General features: G+C 35.2%; 1 protein-coding gene and 1 long non-coding RNA gene across 15 annotated transcripts in view; one reads left to right on the top strand and one right to left on the bottom strand.

Moving 5' to 3' along the window:
- The first annotated feature begins 637 nt into the window (after nucleotides 1–637).
- On the top strand, nucleotides 638–2,787 carry LOC128806094 (uncharacterized). Its single transcript, XR_008436708.1, has 2 exons — nucleotides 638–832; nucleotides 2,586–2,787. It is a non-coding gene; the product is annotated as an uncharacterized LOC128806094 (long non-coding RNA).
- Nucleotides 2,788–3,631: 844 nt separating this feature from the next.
- The window catches only part of NEK1 (NIMA related kinase 1), a 42,836-nt gene continuing 24,840 nt past the window's right edge, over nucleotides 3,632–21,627 (bottom strand). For 9 of the 14 annotated variants that reach the window (XM_053975381.1, XM_053975376.1, XM_053975372.1 and 6 more), the window contains 17 exons: nucleotides 19,288–19,371; nucleotides 18,676–18,759; nucleotides 18,086–18,178; nucleotides 17,021–17,116; nucleotides 16,361–16,534; nucleotides 14,827–14,895; nucleotides 14,505–14,739; nucleotides 13,269–13,421; nucleotides 12,414–12,599; nucleotides 11,711–11,831; nucleotides 11,423–11,505; nucleotides 10,290–10,507; nucleotides 9,570–9,724; nucleotides 8,469–8,680; nucleotides 6,185–6,318; nucleotides 5,779–5,911; nucleotides 3,632–3,810 (listed from right to left, as the gene is read on the bottom strand). In XM_053975381.1, coding sequence (XP_053831356.1) covers nucleotides 3,797–3,810; nucleotides 5,779–5,911; nucleotides 6,185–6,318; nucleotides 8,469–8,680; nucleotides 9,570–9,724; nucleotides 10,290–10,507; nucleotides 11,423–11,505; nucleotides 11,711–11,831; nucleotides 12,414–12,599; nucleotides 13,269–13,421; nucleotides 14,505–14,739; nucleotides 14,827–14,895; nucleotides 16,361–16,534; nucleotides 17,021–17,116; nucleotides 18,086–18,178; nucleotides 18,676–18,759; nucleotides 19,288–19,371 — 2,244 coding nt within the window. In that variant the 3' untranslated portion in view covers nucleotides 3,632–3,796. The remainder of the gene's footprint in view (nucleotides 3,811–5,778; nucleotides 5,912–6,184; nucleotides 6,319–8,468; nucleotides 8,681–9,569; nucleotides 9,725–10,289; nucleotides 10,508–11,422; nucleotides 11,506–11,710; nucleotides 11,832–12,413; nucleotides 12,600–13,268; nucleotides 13,422–14,504; nucleotides 14,740–14,826; nucleotides 14,896–16,360; nucleotides 16,535–17,020; nucleotides 17,117–18,085; nucleotides 18,179–18,675; nucleotides 18,760–19,287; nucleotides 19,372–21,627) is intronic. The other 5 variants (XM_053975380.1, XM_053975375.1, XM_053975370.1 and 2 more) reach the window with 3 other exon arrangements.

A 21,627-nucleotide genomic window follows, 5' to 3' on the forward strand; every position in this document is an offset into this window, starting at 1 on the left:
CCTCACTGCAGTTACAACTTCCTCGTGAGGGGAAGAGGAATTAAAGCCTGCTCTTTTTAAATCAAATGAGACCCCTTGTCTATGGGTGATGAAAAAGCTAGACAAGTGTTTAAGTTCCAGTTATTCATCTTGCCAACTGCAAGTCAAAAAAGGAAGCAATCCAAAAGTTTGTGTGTAGTTCTAGCTTTCAAATTGACCCTAAGAAATGGTATGAAACTGTGTTAGGGGAGGTTTAGATTGGATATTAGGGGAAGTTTCTTCACCCAGAGGGTGGTTGGGCACTGGAACAGACTCCCCACGGAAGTGGTTACAGAGTGACCAGAGTTCAAGGAGTGTTTGGACAATGTTCTCAGGCACATGGTGTGATTGTTCAGGGCCAGGAGTTGGGCTCTATGATCCTTGTAGGTCCCTTCCAACTCAGGATAGTCTATGATCCTCCTGTCCTCCAGGAAAAAGAATGTAAAGATTTATAAACAGACAAAAAATTGTATTTATGAGTATTTTCAGAAAATGGCCCTGTACTAGGAAATAAATAAATTGCAGGGCCTTGTGAATTCCTGTTCCGGCTCAGCCCCGCCGCGTTCCCTCCGCAGGACCCCCAGCCTCAGGCGGCCGCACCTTTCCCGCCGCGCTGGAACCTGCGCGGGCCGCGGCGCCCGCGCGCTGCCACCTGGCGGCCAAGGGCCCGCACAGCACCCGCAGCCTGCTTCCCAACGAATTCGGAAAGTTTTAAACCTTTACAACGAGTGAGTGGAGAATGCGTGTTTGACTAAACATACAGCATTTATGCTCACATGAGAGCAAGAGGGACAGAGAAGCAGTAAAACCTGAGGTAGGAATTATTAATAAATAATGCAGGTTTCTCAAGAGCACAAAGAGCCTTGTTAGGAATGTGGTAGACTGAAACTTGATTTAAATCAGCCATTCACTTACCAGACAACAGAAAAACCTGTGCTCTGCTTTGGTTCACATTGCCCAACCAGATAACACATTTTTCTGAAGTTTCTTCTAGTAGTAACTTCCAATATGCACTGAGCAGAGTTCAGCAAATTGAAGAGCAAAAGCCTCTGTTCAGGCTCTGTTCTTCAAAGAAGGTTTTAGGCATCAGTGCTTTGGGTAGAGTACTGTACCTGTTCAGCTCAAACCAGCTCACTGCTGGGGGTCTTACTCCCTTCTGCTGATGGTTTTTTGCTTGTCTGGTTGTTTTGGGTTTTTTTAAACATTCCTCAACTGAACTTAGAGTTGGCTTCAACGGTCAAGAAGCAAGTCTGAAGACAGAGACATCAGTGTTATATAGTTCACAGAGTATGTTTTGTGTGAAAAATACCATTCCATATGTCAAATTGCTACTAGAACAACAACAGAAAATTCTTCAAGGTGAATGTAATATGCACAGAAGCCAAATGCTCAACTAATTTCAATAAAATGCATACAGACCAATTGATTAACTTGCAGCCACACTGTCCTTGATGTCATTATAGAATACATTAAATATGGATTTAACATTTCAGATGAAAGTATTTCTTTTGCAGATAAACTTATTTACTGCGTCAGTTTTAAGTTAGCTTTTGAGGGATTTCAAGGATATTCAATCTTGAGTGGCAAGTTTGAAGATTATTCTTAAAAAGCTGTCCACAATCTACATGTGTTTTTCAAATTGTTAATTGGTAAAAAGCTCTGTTTGTAAATCTTGCAGTCTGCAGCTTATGCCATGTTTCTCATCAGAAGCAAGCTGGTACACTGCATAAGAAATGAAGACCGTCAATAATGATACAATTTCAATTTAAAAGAAGTGAACACGGCCCAATCCTTAACTTCAGTAAGACTATCATCTTAAAGGGATTCAAAACAGAATATACCAGATGTGTATTTTGTTGTTTCCATACAGTTATTCTATATTATCTTAAATCTAAAGATTTTGAGTCCTCTCTTCCTCCAAAAGGTGGGCCAGGTATGATTTGAAAAATCAAACCTGAAAAGAAAAATAATTCAGAATAATTTAATAGAGTCTTTAGGGTGTATTTACTAAAAGCCATGAGTGATGTAGCTCATGAGGATCATCTCTCTGAATAGATTATGCAGCAGTAGAAAGTGGAATGGATGAGAAACCTGGTAAAAAGTTTACTGTGGGAAGTTAAGAAAAAGGGAATAAAGAAGGAAGGGAATGAGAAAAGCAGCATAGCCCAGAATCAACACTGTTTCCAAGAACTGATCATAGTTTCTCACCAGATGAAGTAAGAGGTATTTATCAAAGAAATAAGAATATAAAGAATAATCTATTAAAGGCAATTTTTTATTCTTATTATTAATAATTTTATTCTCACCGCAGATTCCCACGATACTGCTGAACTAGAGTAAGTTTGATATATGCCTAAAAAATTTTAATGCTTTTCAGTGGGCAAAATTTTAATAATGACACCATAAAGCAATTATACAAAAATCATGTACATATTTTGACAGTTTAAATAATAAATATATATATATATATATACTTGTTTTTACTTTGTGGAAAAGCAACTTTTGACAGTTTTAGATTGTGACTGGTTGTAGCTGAAAAAAAAGAAACCAAACCTGTTTTTCTTCAGTAGGGCACTTGGAAGTTTGACAGTTCATCAAATTCATAACAAGAGACTTACTGTAATGCATAAACCAGTAAAGCTGACACAGAGATGATGACTGGAAAACAACAGAATCCCTAATGTCTGCCCTGTATAGTACTGCTTCAACACAAGGAATGAGGAAATGTGTGTCAGAAGAAATCTGGTTTTCCCTGTAGGGTGGTAGAAACCAAGCTGTACAAAACAGAAGCCAGAAGATGTGAAGTATTACACAGCACTTGTGGCTGCAATGTTTCATTCTCCCCTGTGGCTGCTGGAGCAATGACTAGAACACTCAGACTTCAAAGCCAGCCTGCAAACCCCCTCCCCTTCTCAGTTCAACAGTGTGGTACATCATCATTGACCAGATTACAAAATTCAAGAGAGGTAAACAACTGGGATTTTTGGGAAGGGGATAGGAAAAGGGAAGAAGAAGAAAAATAAGAAGAAAAATTTTGGAAAAAAGAGTATTCCAGCTTCAAATGGATTTTACAATCCCAACCCCCACCCGCCCCAGACATTTCAATGATGACACCATCAAGATATTTCAGATATGACAGAAGCCTTCAGCTTCAAAATACAATAAAAGTGAAATGCTTGAACTGGACCACAAGATTAAGATACTATTAAAGTACAACCATGAGGGTCAATAAAAACAAAGTAATTTCTTTGTGTAGGTGTAAAGAAAAGCTACTTGAAGTATTTAAGTGAATAGCTAGATGTGAGTACTTCCACAACAAAGTAATGCTTCCAACTGTTCAACCATACCAGCTATATGTTCATATGGCAGAAATTATTCTAATTTAATTACAGGTCTCAGTTTTGTATGAGAACATATAGAGGTATTTCTTTCTCTGTTTCTTTTGAAATTTGAGAGGTTACAGGTTTGGGGTTTTTTTGTTTGGTTTGTTAATTTTTTTGGGTTTTGTTGATTTTTGTTGTTGTTAGTTGGTTGGTGTGGGTTTCTTAAAATTTTGGGCACTTAATATTTAAGGAACACCTATGCACATCCACACAAGAGAACTCTAAAGGTATCTCAGTTTAAAAGGCATGTTTTTTCTCTTTTTCATACAATCAACATTCTTTTTTGAAGTCTTGCCTCTCCTGCCCCATGTTACATTCTCCACTACAACTTGTTCAGCTGTGCGGACTTCACTCACTGGTATGTAGTAAGCACTAAGGAATCTCCTGAGTCAGGTTTATTCATCATTACCTGTACAAAGTAGAAGAGGGGGAGAGACAGTGTGAAAAGGAGAGACACACATAGACACAAGTCAAGCTAGGGTTACAAAACAATCTAGAAACCACAATTCAGTAAGCAATAACACAAGAATATACTAAGTCTGTCACCAATGAGGTGAGCATGACCAAAGCTGCCTTAGAGCGCTACACACAAATATTGAACATTGTGTCATCTTGGATTAGTGAATTTAAGATAGTTGCACCTCAAGTGGCCTGCTTTAGTTAGAACAATCCTCTTAGAGCAACAGAGATTTTCTCCCAACATTTCTTATTTGAAGAGTATAAGGCTTTTGAGACAGAAGCTCATGAAGATCCTTCTGTCTGTCACTTGTCCTCTCTTCACCCCTATTAGCATAGCACTTTTTAATTCAAGTGTCTGAAATTTATAGAATTACTTTTTCTTATCATTTTTGGATGCTACCACAGATTTGTAAAATACATAATTACAACTGAATCTAATAAAAATAGCCACTTGTTAATCAGCATTTTGCCAGATGAAAGTCAGCTCATTTTAATAGGATTCACTCAGACAACAGCTTATCATTTATATGCCAACATTTCAGCAAATTTTCATTTAAGCCTTTTAGTACTAGTTTTAAACTATCCTTAAAGCAGAGTAGCAAGCAAAAGAAAATGGTAACACCATAGTAACCATTTTCTTGTTATTTTACATTGCCAGTCTTTTGGACACTTGAAAAATTGACTACTACGGTGCATATTTCAAAATCTGTCATTAAATCAAGAAATTGTGCCTGAAAAGTATTTTTCAGACATTTCTCTGTCACACTTCTCTAACACAGCATGAAAACAACATGGAAATGATTGTTCTTACCTAGCAGTTCTATATCAGTAGAAAAAAAAAAAATCAGGAAAACATAATTTGGATTAGAATTACAAAAAAAACCTATTATGTTTTTCTAACTAGTTTTAAGACAGCCCCCCAAATATTTACATATAAAAGTCATAGAAAGCCGTACACTTACTTGACTTTGCACTACTAATGCAACACATTCATAAAAGAATTTAAAAGATGCAGAAAGTACATAATGGTTAACATGCATTAGAATATTTTTTTGAAAATTGAAAAGCATTAAATGGTGGTCATTGCGCATACTTCTAAATGTGATGCTTCTGATTTCTGTAAAACTAATTAAAATTTTAGATTTCTTATTTTTCCCCTCTCCAGTGAAGACTTCAACCATTAGAAATCTAAAAATATGTAACTGCAGTTAAATTTTTGACGTGAGAGAAATGAAAAAAACCAAAAGCATTCCCTCACTGATGGTGGTCTGTGTGGTTTTTCATAAACATGACTCTGAAAGATGGAGCAACATCCATCTGCCTTGTAACCTGTGCTAAGCTGGGCAAGGCTCCAGCGTAAAACAAATTATTGTCATGTGTCAGTGAGACACCAAATAAGATGGATGGTACATATACATCAAGGTCTTCTGAAAAATGCTAATTATAGGACAAAGAGCTCCATGAAATTTTCAGAAAATGAGTGATGGTGCAACTTATTAAAAGTAACATTATAGAAAGCATAGTATTATTTTAGCTGAAAGTTCATTCATTCTTAAGATAAAATTGCTTTTGATTCTGCAAGTTTTGTGCTGGATTTTCTTTCCCCATCTGTGAAACTGTTTTACAGAAATTAAATAATTATACTGTAGCTTTTGTAGGCCAATTATTGTTACAGTTGACTGTACATGCAAATTCTGTTAAATCAGAGTGGTCAGCAAAGTTTGCCACATTTTGTTGCAGGAATAAAAAAAAAAACCTTTGTGGAAAATTTTAATTAATTTAGTCAATCAATATACCAAAGCACATGTTCTAAACTCTGTGATATTATGATGTTTTAAAAGTATATTAGAACCTATATTGTATATGACCAAGAAAGAACATAAGACAAGCCATAATTGCCAGGATACATTGAGATTACCTTCTTGGTAGGCTCCATCTGCCATTACCAGATGAAGTATTTTGGCATACAGGTGCTTGTGTTCATTTCCAAGAACAGACTGAACTATGGTTGAACAAACATCAATATTTTCATCTTCATCTTCAAGTATAGCCTAGTGGGAAGAACAAACCATGTTGCCAAAATTAAAATAGGTAGAAAATTAAATAGTTCAAATCTATTAAATGCAATTCATGGTTAAACCGTAAGTTTTTCTCTTTAATCCACTCGCCAGGCACTTTCTCTGATAATATTTTAGTGTGCCAAAACAGATTAAAAGACTATAGAAAAAATCTTTTACTCTAGTCATACAAAGTAATTAGTTAATAGCAAACAGTCCTAGGTGCTTGTTGCTTCAAATATTTCCACTTGAGCTTATTCCACAAACCTTTATTTTCTCATAAACTTCAATTAATTTATCAAAGCCTATTTCCTGCTCCAGGTTATATCTCAACTCTTCTAAATGGCTGAAGATACTATCACATTCTTCACATTCGCTGGCAATCTCTCCATCACTATTATCTAGAAAGAAAGAAAACAACAGTAAAACCCCCTCAGTTCTCCTACACTCTTAACGTTGTTTCTAAATCTCTAAAACAAATATCCTTTAAAAGCAACCAAACAGGTAAGCTCAGGAGCACTGGATGATGTTGGCAGATGTTCTGACAATGTGCAAGAAAATAGGAATAGTCCCTTTCTTGAAAAAAAATCCTGAATCCCAAATGGGACATGTCCAGCTATCCCTACTAAATCCCCACTCTGACAATTAGCCATAGGGGTATTCAGCCTGAAGGAAAACAAGGTACGGTCTTAAAGCAGAATTTTAGTTAGCAAAGTAGGTCAAGTGCCATATCACCACTCTATAAATCTCTGAGGTGAAACTTAAGAAGGGTTTGGTGACTGTCCCACACAAGGGAAAGGAGTTCCCTAATGAAGCAGCTGTCTTCTAGCAAAAAATGAGTACATGTATGTTACCCATCCACTGCTTTCTGCCCTGAGATGCATCTTGTTCCATGGAGTAAGTCTAAAAAACACAGTACTAACTTAGCTACAGAGTTCCTTGTTCTTTTATAAGTGCATCTCCTTTGTGTAGTGAATTAAGTATGCCAAGTGGTGAGATAAGATACAGGAGAGAAATCAAGATAATTTTGCTTATAGGCTTCAGAAACCTTGAAAATAGGTTTGTAGTGGCAAAACATGAGGTAAATTTAACAAAAAAAGGATGTTTTAAAAAATACAAGACAGAATCCCTATGTAAAATTCCACTGTAAAATGCAGGAAAAAATACTTTCTTAAATAAGTATATATTACACATATAAGTATATATACATATAAGTGTGTATATATATATATATTTATATATACATATATATATACAAATTTATATATAAGTATATATAAATTTGGAGAGAACTTGTCTACCAGGCAAAAACTTCATAGATTTCAGAGCGTATAATATCAAATAGTAAATACTATTACCTGGTAGATCACAGACTTCATGATGTAGTACTACTTACAATTCTTATATATAACTAGTGTAAGGTATAGTCCTGACCAAATCACATCCTTCATTCAAGTATCAACAATCAAATCAATAAGAAAGTATCAATAAAACAAAAAGAAAAGTTGTATATGGGTTAAAAACCCATTAGGTTATTTCTAATCCTCTATTTAACATCTAGATCTTGAGCAGATTTTGTCTCAAGTTCTATCTGTTACTCTTTTGAAGGCTGGCCTGCCTTCCTCCCTGCCCCAACAGGGAAACTTGAAATTCTTATGGAATATCTAGAAGGTAGGACACTGGTATTAAACACTAGCATTTGCAACAACAGCAGAATCACAGACACAGATAGTATTGCGTGTTATCAGTGTGTAACATCAGCACTGCCACAAAATTAAAGACATCAACAGAGTTTATTTTACCTTAAAATAATGATTGGAATGTGTTATTGGATGTTCGATTTGTTGAAAATTTTCTTCAATAAAAATTACACAAAAGATTTGTTTTAGATGAGTTACTGATTTTCTGTATCTTTTCACAACTATATTTCTAGTTGCACTTAATTTTACAGCAAGAGTAAAATACTTGTATTTCCACAAGAATTTAAAATACAGAAATGAGACTTCAGGAAGTTGTGCATAGCTAATGCAAAATGCTAAAAGCGGTAATTAATTTATCTGTCTCACTTTTAGTCTGACTGCATTAATACCTAATTTTGGCTAAGGACAAGGTGAACAATTTCATGTTCCTTCTGATTGCATGTTAAATTACTTATCTGTAATTTAAACTGAATCCCAGATACTCCAGTCCTGTCAATTGCTATTTCTTTTTCACACTTACAGCCATGAATTATTCAAGACATACAATGCATTCTGTCTTTGATCTTCCTTGAAGCCAAGTTTTAGACAATTTAGAGAAAAAGGCACTTGCCATCACTACCCAACAAACAGCCAAGCTTTAATTGGCAACATGGAATGTTGCTTAGATGTTGACCTTAACATTCAGAAAGCCTGAATATTATCTGATTTTTTATAATTTATGTATAAAAATTATCAATTAGAGCTTTACTTTGTTATAAGCTAATGAAGCTAAAAAAATCTGTAAAAAAATATGTATCTGAATTTTTAACATGAATAAACAACTTATAAAACACGTATAACAGAAATTATACCTGACTGCCATTCTTCATTAAGAGCACTTTCACTGCTGGGGTTATTTTCATCTCCTTCATCCAGCTCAGTACCATTTGTTATGCATTCCATGGCATTAGCCTTTAAAGTAGACTCCTCTTCTTCACTCAGTTCCTCACTAGGCTGCTCCCTAAGCAACTGTTCCATTGAATCCTGGAGCTCCTGCAAATCTGTATCTGTCTCTCCAAACATACTAAAGGAATGTGACATAAAGTTTATATAATTAATACTTTGCAAGAAAAACCCTCTAGAAAGAGCTCATTTCTTTTATGAGCAGCAAATTGAAAAGCCAGTCTAGATGGAGTGGAAAAAAAAAAGAGACACCCTCCACCCTCCTCCCCCAGCTATTTGTGACCTCGGTCCAATATTACTACAGCATTGATACCATTGTATCATGCAACACACAGGGAATAAACAGATATCCCACAGTCTCATAAAAAGATATTAAGTCCTCAATTCAACTTTATTAGTAAGGTAATTTCAAAATTCTTGTATTTGTGCACTATTATAGAACCTTGGCAAATATAACATTTTCAATCCAGATAAAAATGTCTTGAGCAAAAAAAGAGATCTAGATCTAATCAGACTAAATACACCAGACTATCAAAGCTGTGGGGAATAATTAATTCCAGGGTCAGATTTTGAAGCCCCTGAAAGAATCTGGGGAACTTGAAGAACACTCTAATTAAACAGTAGAGGAGGTAAGTGAGCATGATTCCCAGAACATAGAAAGAAAGGAAATATTTGAGAATTTTTTTTTTCTAGAAGAGCAATAGCAATCAACTTTGAGTTGCTTGAGCAAATTGCAAGTTGCAGACATCAGACAGAATAACACCTTGAATAGATTTTGGGAAGGAAATTTAGACAGCTATTGTATGCAGTGTATCCCATTAGCTTCTCAATTCTCTGGAACAAGACTAAAAGTGGTGATTTAAAGATTTAAATGGTGATTCAATACAAAATTTTTAAAATATGGGCAAAAACTCCATGCTGGTATAGTGTGTATAACAGTTAGTGTCTAACCAGAAATATTCTTGAACTAAGATGCCTGTTAAAATACTTTATAAACTTGATACACTCACATGTCCTCAGAGTCAGAGGGTCCTTCTTTGGCTTGCTCATCTTCCGTATCATCTGTTTCAAGATTATGTTGATGCTGCACGTCCGCTACACTGGGAACATCAACTAAAGTTCTGTACAGTTTGTAAAGATCTGGGAGTGAACATGTTCTCAACATCTACAAAGGCAATAGAAAGCCTGCTTGGTAACAACATTGAAGAGTTTTGAGTTTACAAAATACTTTAAAATGAGATTTCACTGTTCTTCAGGTTTCCTGCTTCACAACCAGAAGCTGTGCTAGTAGATTAAATCTTACAGGAAAAAAAAATCACTTGGTTGGCAGAAATGATAAGATATCTTTGATGCTCTGTTCAGTGATTGCTTATGATGGCAAGGTAGTGATAATTCTAAAAGACTGCACAAAAGGGAGAAAGCAGATAGGACAAGTTAGGAATGTCTTCATGAACTCCCTCAGTAATGTCTCTGAGAAAGAGTGGAATTCCTCCAAAAACACCTGGAACATAGAATGCTAAATGGTGAATCCAGAGACTTTCACTGCTGCATGAGACTTGCTGATACAATGAGCACAGTGCAGTTGAACTACAGGGCAGACATGGCTTGATAAATACAAACACCTGCTGAACGAATTGTGCCATCTGTTCTGGCCTCGTTCAGCTTCAATAAGAAAGTAAGAATAATACTACAGAACAAGAAATTATTTCTTATTCATTATTTAAACTTGCCTTTGGGTCATTTGCATCAAAAAGTCCTGTAGAAAGTCCAATCAACAATGAACTTTTGCCTTTATTTTTTGCTGGTGATATGGAACTTGAACGAGGTACAAAAGACTCTTCCTGTGAAGACTGAGCTGACAGAACTGGTGAGGTTGTTGGTACAGCTGTGGGCTGTATTACCCTCTGGAATAAGGGTTCAGCTTGCTGAGAGTCACTGGAACAAGTTTCTGATGTGGTAAAAGAAAGTCTGTTACAAATCTAACCAGATTAAAACCCCAAGATACTTAAGGAAAAGGTAACTACTGTGAATATACCTAACTAATTTCTGTTATACAATTAGAGGGAAAAGTAGATAGCACTTTGAAAGCATTAAAATATTTTTGATTATTTTATTAAATACAATTACAATGTGAAATTTTCCCATTTTAACTTTCGGAGAATATACAACCCTCAGCTATAGCCTGTTCTGTTCTCAGGCCTTCTGTTTTCTCATTATCCAGTCCATGTCTGATACGGTGTCATCCATTTTTACCTGTTGCTTATCACCTTATACTAGATCTCTTTGAAGTTAACGCAATATAATTTGCCCAAACAGGGGGAAAACCCATCCAGTTTGCTTAAGCCACCCTTAACTAGATGCAAGAATATCACCAATGATACTTGACAGTATTGACAATGTTTTTTCTGAAGTTACTTCCCAGACCTCCAAGAACAAGCAATTCTTCTATGCAATAAAGATAAAAGATTGTCATTAGCAGACACTTATAACATTGAGCTGCAGCTCAGTATTAATTTGAGATGTATATAAACAAAGCAATACTTCTATTAAGTAAATAATCAGATCCCATAACATCCTAAATAGTCACGTGAAAAAGCTGTAACATTCAGAAAGTTGACGTTCTGACGTATGGGCCACTGTCCTGTTGATCTATACACGGTGTAGCTTTCTCATAACATGTTTTCCTCCAAAGTGGCAAACATAATACCCACAATTTGTCTTCCTAATCCATTAGAAATTTCCTTTTTAGACGTAAGAACTGAAGAAGCAAATAAAAACTTGCTCTTTTGGGGTTAATGAAGTGAGAAGGGATGGCTTAAGCACCCCACGCTGCCAAACCATGGAACATGAGACTTGCACTGACCTGCTGGAGCTTCCTTTTGTGGTTGCACCTTGTTGAGCCCTTCTTTCTCCAAAGCTGCCTCGTTTATTCTGTCATGTTGTGCCCTATTATAGCACATCACATCAAGGGGAAATGCCATGTAAAAAATGGTCATTAGCCTATTGAAGTCATCAAGTGCAGTAAAACTAACACAGCAGCAAGCAATGAAGCTTTAGCTAAGTGTCATTTTAACTGACATGTCCAAAAAAAAACTCAGTTAAGGCTCAGTTGTTTAAACTGGAGAGAGAGAGGTCAGAAGAGAGTACTTACGTATCCTCTTTCTCTTGTACCCACACTTCATTAACAGTGCTAGGAAACTCCTTATTCTCCTTACTCTGGTGCATTTTATCTTCCGTTTCTTCCAGCACCTCTGCTTCCAAATCATCAGGCTCTAAAATAAATAGTCATTTACCTTATTAAAAATTAATTCCAATCAAGCAAAAAGATGGGGTAGTATAAATTTTAAGATTACACTTAAATCCTTCAGCTTAAATAATTTTGCAGAAACAGCAGAAGTTTTGTAATCCCAGAGCTCAAGTTTTGTTTTTTTTCTGATACCAGAAGAGTATCTTAAAGCTCCAATGAATGATGTCCACTAAAAACCTCAGTAACATGCCCCCAGAGATCAAAAGGATGCTGGTATCATACAGGAGAAAAGATTCCAGCACAACTGATGGGGAGAAACAAACCAAAACACCACCAAACTAACACGAAAAAATTTGAAGCACTTTAAAATTCTATTTGTACTCTAAAGTTTTCTACAAGCACACACAAAATGTTTCTGGAAATCTACTAAATACATTACTGAATCAGATAACAACACAGGCATAGAAAGCACCTGGTCCTACCTAAAATGTGTTAATAAAAAACTGCACATTACTTATGGGAAGATAGAAAAGTATACAGGATTGTTACTTCACTTATTGCATTCAATAAACAGATTTTAAGTAGAATTATTGATGAAATGAGTTACCATCCAGCATAATAGGTTTGCTCTGTACCAGGGTGGGTCCAATTCTTTGAGATTCTTCTGGTACAGTCATGACAGGCTTTGTAACACCAACTGGTACTGCAGACTGAGCTCCAACAGGAGAAAAAGCCTTCTCTTCTTTCTCCTCTGATGAAGACTGATGATCTCCTTCAAGAAGCTCTGCAGTACCTAACAGAAAATGATTCTATTATTTAAACAGTGCTTCACCATATTTGGATAATAAACTACAATGTGGCTAATAAGGTAAATTATGAATTTTTGTTTCTTAAAAGGAAAACAGAAAAAAATTGCATGCTTTTAGTACAACTATATAAAGAAGAAAGGTAGAAATATTAAAATCTTAATTTCTTATGTTACATTATCATTAGTACAAGTTTATATCTGGAATCAATGTAAGTCCTTTTGTCCTTAGAAAGAACTAAGGGCAGGAGTTGACGGGGGGGGGGAGGTGGTGTGGGGAAAAAAAAAAAAATCAACTGATATGGTAAGTCACATGCTGCCAACAAAGTTACAGGAAGCATCTAATGCAATATTCAGATGATGACATCCTTTCAAAAAATAGGATTGTTTCTATTAAAAGGCAAATTTTAAGACTTTTCAGCAAAATGAAGATCCTTTCCTTTCAGCACACCCTGGTTAATTTCTTACCACTTCACTGAGTTTGAAATATTTTGGTGTCCTCCAGTATCAGCTTGTGCTTACATTCAGAACTGAGGCAACACCCAGAAGTAGAAAGCAAGAGAGAATATAAGAATATGCTTCTATTACTTCAAAATTTTTCTCAGTAGATAAACTGTCACTACACTTGCAGTGCAGATAATTACCCACTGTGCTTACCATTTATCTCATCTTGTTCCTCAAGGATGTCAGTTTGCAGCTGCAGCTCTGCTTCTCCTAGGATCCTCAGAACTGAATCAGTTGGGCTTTTGCCCCAGACTTTCCTGTGAGGTTCACCAATATCTAACTTAATTACTTCTCCCAGAGTTTGACCTGTTGGGACACAAACACAAATATAAAAACTTTTCTAAATTAGAAATTTTTATTCATTTTCTATATAACAAATAATCAAACAAACAACCTCCACAAAACTTAAAACTAAAAAGGTGACAAAACCAGAACACATGTCACCTCACCCCAAATCAGACAGTCTAAAGACTGTGCTTATCTAGAGTTTTTCTTCTGCCAATTCCAATCAATAACAGAGCTAATTCAATACCAGTTGACATATCCAACTTAATAGCAGCAGTAGCTCTTTTCAGAAATTCAGGCATTCCAAAAGAAAGCAATATGAGAAATGTTTAACATTGGCATGGAATGGTCTTGAACTTTACTTGACATGGTAAACTAGAAAGTTTCTTGTCTTGCTATCCTTTGACATTTATTTCTGTTAATTCTCCCTCCAAGGAAAACAGGATAAAACGCAACAAAGAAAAACAGACTAAAAGAAGTTTCTTGATTCTAGCACTACAAAACTACTATGCAAAGATGCAAGTCTGTCCCATTCTCAACGATTATTTCTTTCTACAGTGTGAAACAGACTTTTAGTAAGATATACTGAAACCAGAAAAAAGGGGTTCCAACCAAAAGACCAGAGAAGGCAAGTAGAAAATCTGGAATAAGTCTTGATTTAAGAAAGGAAAAGAACTAAAAAAGTCTTAACAGAAGTTACAGATATAAATTGAGAAAAACCCTCTGTTGTTTTTTTTCTACTGATAACACAACAGGATTTTCAAGTTAAATAAGAAACTTTCATATATTTTAAATGCTTTTTATTCTTTCTGTTAAATTATTGCCTATTTAAAAGACACAAAGAAAGTAACCACACATTTAATTAGGTAACTGTTTGTTGTTGAAATTAAGAAATTATTTATTGAATCTCCTGCAGGCTGTTTAACTACTCAGCCTGTGCTTTATTCCTTATTTTAGGGAATACATAACCACCCACTTTTTAGAAGTGCATGACATGTAACTGATAACAAGATGATAATAAGACTACTTGGTTTATAAAAACACACACTACACATGGCAAGCTGATTTACTAATACCACAGTGACAAAAAAGAAAAATACTTGCACTCTGTTCCAGAGAGAGAATCTTCCATCGATAGCTGAGCTAGAGGAACGACCAACTCAGACGCCCCAGATTCCCATTTTTTGCGATCTCCCAGAAGTGGCTGCTGGTCACCTTGTTGTTCCTTACCATCTTCAGATCCAGCTGATTCAGAAGTATTTTTACCCTCCTTTTTTCCTCTCTCATCTTCTTGAGCTTTAAGATTTTGATTCAATCTTCTCAGAATTTCTCGCTTATTCTGAAAGAAGGACCAACATATGTATTAAAATAGTGCCTTTCTTAAAAGGATACCTAAATGAAAATGAAACTATATAATTTGACATACTTGTATTGCAAAATCTGGCTTTTTAAAGTCCTCCTCAGACTCCTGGACAGCAGTTATTACATGTTCATCCTTTAAGTCCCAGAAGCATGAAATAGAAAGAAGAACAACAGGTCAGGAAAAAATTATCTTGAGAATAGTAATAGACATAATAAAACCTTTCCAATGACAACTGCAGGTAGATTGAAACAGAATGCTTGATTATTCTGTATTATTCTGTCCCAAAGACAGAATTTCAAGAGCACCTTCCATCTCTGAATCAATCACTACCTAAAAGGGATGAGCAAGTGAATCACTCAATTCAAAAAGACAAATGAGATTTTAGAGGATGAAACATGTAGAGATAAAGCCAGATACGACCTCTACAGCAAGATGCCACCGAATTCCTATGCTACAAATGAGCAATTCTACAAGAGAACCAAAAAAGTGGCAAGCACAGAATCAAGGATAATTTATGAAGAAAAAACAGAAACGAAAAGAGACAAATTTAGTGATAAGTAAATAAACAAACTAAATATTGAAGGCAAAAATGTACAATTTATAATCTGTGTACAAGGCTCGTATTCTCCATTTCCAATTGCTCTGCATGCTATTTTTTAGTCTGTTACAGTCACTGTCTTGCATCACTATGAGACAAATTGGAAAAAATATGCTAATGATTTAAGTATTTGTCCAAAACGTTATTTATTTTTCCAGCTATCAACTGATGTCTTTCAGTGTATTACATTTTATATTTTATATATATTCTTTAGTGTAAGTTTTGCTTTATTCCCATAGTTACAGCCTTCAGGGTTGAATACAGTATGAAGTACCACACTACATTAAAATTTAGAAATAGCTTAGGTAAAAGTATAAAAGCTAGCATTCAAATTAACACAGACTGTGTTAGAAATTTAAATTGTACAAGGTTACACTCATTTGCTCAGTTTCACAATTGTAACATAAAGCAGTTGAGGTAAACAGGGAAGTATTTACAACATCAGGACCGAGAGCATGCAAAACAGAAATTAGGATGCTCTTTTAGACAATAAGAAGAGACAGCACTAATAGATTCAAGAATCTTAAGCTTTGCCTTCTCAGTAATATTCAGCACATGCAAGCTCACTGAAAACAATCAATCATTAATATAACATAGTCCTATCATTCAAAATGTATTTGCTCACTTCCACCAAGTAACCAACTCATTAACTCTTCTCTTCAAGGGACTGATGAAAATGCTGGAAGTTGATGTCTTGTTTGACTAAACATAACTGCCCTGATCAAAATGGAAACTGACACCTAGGGCTCATCATAAGTTACTTTGCTCAAATCAAGAATTTCAGTTTCAGCATACAGATGTGTTTCAACAGCTTCCAAGCTTTGGTTTATTTTTAAATTTTTTTTTTAAATTTCTTTTCCCTAGAAAAGAAATTAAAAGCAACAAGTGTCCTTAACGATTTCTTTTCTAGCTAACCTATACATTTTCTCTAAACATTCTCTTTCCAGTCAGTATTTATTTCCTGTCCATTCATTTTACCCCCTTCACAAAAGTACCTACCACACCCACTTCCTTCAAAGCAGAAGTCATGGAGATGACAGGTACACCAGGTTTCACTGGAAGTTGTGGCTTAGGAAGAGCTGCTCCAGGCTCTTGTAGTCCATTCATAGGACTATGTTCTGTAGCTTCCACATGAAAAGGCACGTTAGGATTCTTTACCCCTTTTGCAATCAGCTGTATAGATGCAATTAAAAAAAATTAAATCAAAAATTAACTTTAAGACGATGCACATTAAACACAGTATTAGCAATTAGGCTCATGTAATCCCTACAAAAGGACAAGAATGCCACACATTCATACAAAGGACAACTGGCCATTGCATGTCAGTTTGTCAGCTTCACATCCTGCTTTTTATAGTCATAGTATTACTAGTTGGACTTGTTCCATAGCACACACATGTAAAAGAAAATAAAAAGTTTTGGTCATTAACAGACAATTAATAAGACAGCTGGGGTGATTCTAATGATTCTTAGGTATGATGTTCAGAAGTCTTCCTGCAAGCATTCCTAAGATTAGGCTTCTAATTAGGGAATTCTGACTGACACAAGATACTCTCTCCAATTTCAGAACTACTTGTCTTGAAAAATCACAGTATAGGATTTTATTTATACAAGATATGTATTGTAAGATAAACTGCATGCAACAGATTTATTTTCTTACATGTTCTTCCCAGGCTCTTTTCTCTCTTTCATATGCCTCCTTTCTCTTTCGCTCCAACTGTTCCTTCAGAACTGCTGCACGAGCATTTGCTTGGGCCTAAAGTAAACAAGGAAAAAAAGATCAACTTAAAATCATCAGCAGCATATTTCATGGAACATTTTAAGAAGGAATATTCTTCTATGCTACTGTATAGACCATGAAAGGAGGATTCCACTGACAAAATCACCACACATGTATAATAACTGATCATCTATGTAGAAATAATGGCAACTCCTCAAAATTTAATTGCAGTTCTTGATTTGGATGCTTGTATTTTTAGAGTACATAGTAATCTTAAACAGACTAATGTAAAATTAGAAACTCTACTTAAAATTATCTTTGAAGACAAATGCATTAATCAAAAAATATTAAATATTCATTTTAAATTTTACCAGCTTACTCATACACAATAAGCTTCACTTGCTGTTTCACCTCTAGTTTTCAGGGTAGGCATAAGGTTAACTTGTTTTTACACTGTACTTTGCAGATGATGTGGGACATCATAGAATAGATAAGAGCAATACTTGCTACATATAGTATTGTGAAATAGTTATTGATAGAAAACCACCACATGGAATAAAGTTCTAAATAAACACTGTATTTCTGTGAAATGCATCTGTTTTAAATGTAATTCATCACAGGGTTATATAACTCAAGTTCCAGTCCACACATAACTCATGTCAGTCCATATAAGGAGTTTTGCCTTCCTTTATTCTTTAACTAAAATAAAGGTGTTGTCTAAGGTACATCTTCCTTACCCTTTCAGTCTCAAAATGCTGTTTTAGTTATACTAAATTGCCATTAGGACTAAAGCTACCCTAGAGATAAATCTCAAAGACTGGGACAGGAAAAACCTTGACTTGCAAGGAGTTGTTTGCTCTATACAGTTAAACACCCCTCCCCCCATCCCCCTTATAGTGGATACATGAACAAACTATTGATAGCAAAGTGAAATATAAGAAAAATATGTTTTATATCTCATGAGTTAACAACAGTAACTTCCATCTCTTCCCATTTGACACTTACCTTCTGTGTTTCTATCTTCTTGCGTTTCAGTTCTGCTTCCTCACTAGAGTCCTGTCCATCAGAACTGGCAGCTTCATTCTGCAAAGTAAAAGTCTTCATGGAATTATCGTCAGTTCATGTATTTAAAAGCTGAGTGATACAAGTGCCTAGTCAGAATATTTTAATTGACTGTATGACTAACATGGGTCAGTTTCACTAACTCCTTGCTTAAACGCAATGTCTACTTGAACAGAGCTTCATCTCTGAGATCAGTGGGGGTTTTGTTTATTTGTTCGGTTTTTCAGGGAGGATTGGTTTTAAAAGATGTGAAACTTTAATAAGTCAGGAAAAAAGTAATGTGCCTCCTGTTGAAAGGAAAGTAGCCTACAATGCTGGGCTGTCATCTGCCACCCCTCATCACTGCTGCATGGTCTGAAGGTGAGGCATACAACAAAGGTTTGATGATCTAGAATTCCAGTTTTTTTCACAATATATACTGTCTAAAATATATGTCTATATAAAACTGCCTAAAACTAAAGTCTTTCACCAGGGGTAAAAGAACACACCCACACTCAACTTCCATAAGTATTTAAGATTATTTTTAAACCAACCTTATCTCCACGAAGTTTTGCTCTAATCTGTTGACGTTCGTTAAAGTTTTGTAGCCGGATCTGTCTCAATCTTGCCAAATATTCCTAAAACAATGAAATGAAACAAGTTTCAGCTCTATGGAAACTCTCTCCACTATGGGTAACTTAAAATATATCAAATTCCATAAAGAAATAAAACGGGTGAACCACCTCCCAGCATTACTGTTATCACTTCACTAGCATATACTGATCTCCAGAAAAATTCTCATGTAATTAAAATTAAGAAAATTTGAATTTATCAGTATTAATTATAACTACATTTTACATAACTGAAAGCTAGAAAAGGTTGCATTTATCACAGGATTAGGATATAGCGATACCTAGTTGTATCAAATTCAAGAACCTCTCTGAGACAGATTGATGTAAGCAACTATTATTTTGATTATTTTAAAAATTAAAACAATTAAACACACCCAAACTTTAGTACATTAATAGTAAATTATTTCCTAGAAATTAAGAAAGTTCTTTAATTTTGTTACACAGATGGAACCATGCAAAGAAACTGGGCACAGTCAAGGTCAAAATAGTGCTATTTTTGTGATGAGCAAAGTGGCAAACGTGCAGCAAGCATACCTCTTCCTCCTTGTTTCTGGATTTCCTTCCTCTTGCAGAAATGGACCTGCCTCCATAGGTATCTGTCAGGTTTTGCAGTGTACCCTGTTTGCCATTTAATGGTATCAAATTTAAGGTGGCTGGGGCAGTAAAATTATCTGCTTTATCCAATAACTCTTCACTTATAAGAAACCAAATCCATCAAAGATCTGCAGATATTCTGAATTTAACCAAAAAGCCTTTTTTACTTACATGAAACATATGACAGCAGAAACTAAAAATTCTGAGTAGCCAAAGAGAGAGACAAGAGCACTAAAAATATAGTTGTGTTCTCCCTTCAATTCTAATTATCTGATGCTATAGAAAATTTAGGTTAGAAAACCTAAATTGTGATGGGTATGAGTTTTGTACATCTGGATTATATAAAAATGGTGGCACAGGGTTGGGATTTCTGCCATTGCTGAGTTAAGCCTAAAATAGAAAGTGGAATCTTTTTATGTTCTTAGATTAAGCTTTTTTAACAATGATGACTCAAAAATCTAAAAACACACTTAAATATACTCATTACACCTAACAAGCTGTGCTAAATGTCTAATACACATGCAGTGTATAGGCTGGTTCATGTGATGTACTCTATGACTTGTCACCAAAAGGATTTTGACCATTAAGAAAGTTCTATATAGAACAGTACAAGAATCATTTAACTTTATGTTTTCTGCTCGGATTAAAATAAAGAATACTTGAATTATTTTACTAATGATATACCACAATTCTTTTCTGAACACTGCAAAAACTCCTTGATTTGTTAGTGCAACATACAATAAAGGCAGCAAGCACACATACATGTGACAGACCTTCTGCCTTATAAAATGCCTGGGGCTTTGGCTTTCTCAAGTTTGTGTGTAGAGAACCACCAGTAAGTAAATAGTCCAATGAGGTTATTGACTGAATCCAAATATTCTGGTTAAATAATCTCTCAGATTGAGAAAAATTAATAGCTCAAGGAAATAGCACATTACTGCACTTCAGTGGTTTAGTGACCAGGGGATCAGAGAACAAATTGAAGTAATTTTGTGGAAGAGTAGTTCCTATACATTCCTAAGGGCTCCATGAATGCTGGTTTCAGCTTGAGCATTAAACCATACAAAATGGTAAAAGAATATTTTCCATATTAATCTTTTCAGAAAATATTTGGTTCTATTTTTGACCTTTTAATACATGTTCCTGAGCTTTACAAAAGCTTACTGGCACTACTGAAGGAATTTCGTTGTTTTTTGTTCTAGTATTGAAGTTATTTTAGCTATTTCCATCACGGATGGTGATTTATATTACTGTTCTTAAGAAAGAAACTGGAAGCAAGATTTTTGAGAACTGATTTTCTCTCCTTGTAGATTGTTAATTTTGCTCATCTGCTTACATTAAATTTTCAAAGACTAGGACTTGTGTTCTGCAATGCCACACAGCTACAGTGAAGTAGCAAATTAGGTCAGCAGCTGTCTTAAAAAACAGATGTCTGAAAGTACCATCAACTCAACTACTCAGTCAAATTTAGACTGTCAGTTGAAAATTAAAATTGACAACAATTACATTTTATAGAAGCTGGGTAAATTAGTGCCAGTCATCAGACAAAAGGCTGACTATTAGCTGTTGATTTCTCCTTTCAGATCAACATCGTGCAAACAACAGTCCCATCCTTATATGAGAACAACTGCCAGCTAGTCAAATTATTTTCCTGCACAAATGGAAGGAAGCTGTTGATAACTTACACTTTCAATGACAAATCCAGAAATGGACTTGGTACTCTGGCTTCAAGTTATAAGTCTTAAACATCTGTAAGTTACTTACTTAACTGTTCAGTAACCTCCCTGTTTTATTATGGGAACCATCAAAGATTGAAACATTTAGCCTCATTGAACACGTTAGAGAAAACTGGAAAACATTAACATGAATAGTTGGGTATCTTAAATTAACTGATCTCAAATTCATACCAATGCCAACAAAGTCAAGAACGAAATGCAAGCAGTACTGATACTGCTAACTGCGAAGAAGACATGGTACTACCAACAACTTGTCCAAGAAGAGGTAGTGACAAGAATTGCTCATTTTTTTTCAAAATTATTTACTGGTCTTGAAGATTTTAAAGAACAGAACCATTGCTTTAGAAAGGAAGACTCATATTTTACAACATATATACTAATCTAAGGATACTTCATCAAAGCAGTGAATCAAAGCAAAATTGCTTACTGTAAGTGAAATAATCCCTGACATTAAGACCAGGCTTTAAATCATAATCTGATTATCAGGTATAACTCAGGAGATGCTGCTATAAATCTGCAGTTGGTCTCATCTCACTGCTCCTCC

The sequence above is a fragment of the Vidua macroura genome, chromosome 4 (assembly GCF_024509145.1).
Source record: "Vidua macroura isolate BioBank_ID:100142 chromosome 4, ASM2450914v1, whole genome shotgun sequence".
Lineage (NCBI taxonomy): Eukaryota > Metazoa > Chordata > Aves > Passeriformes > Viduidae > Vidua > Vidua macroura.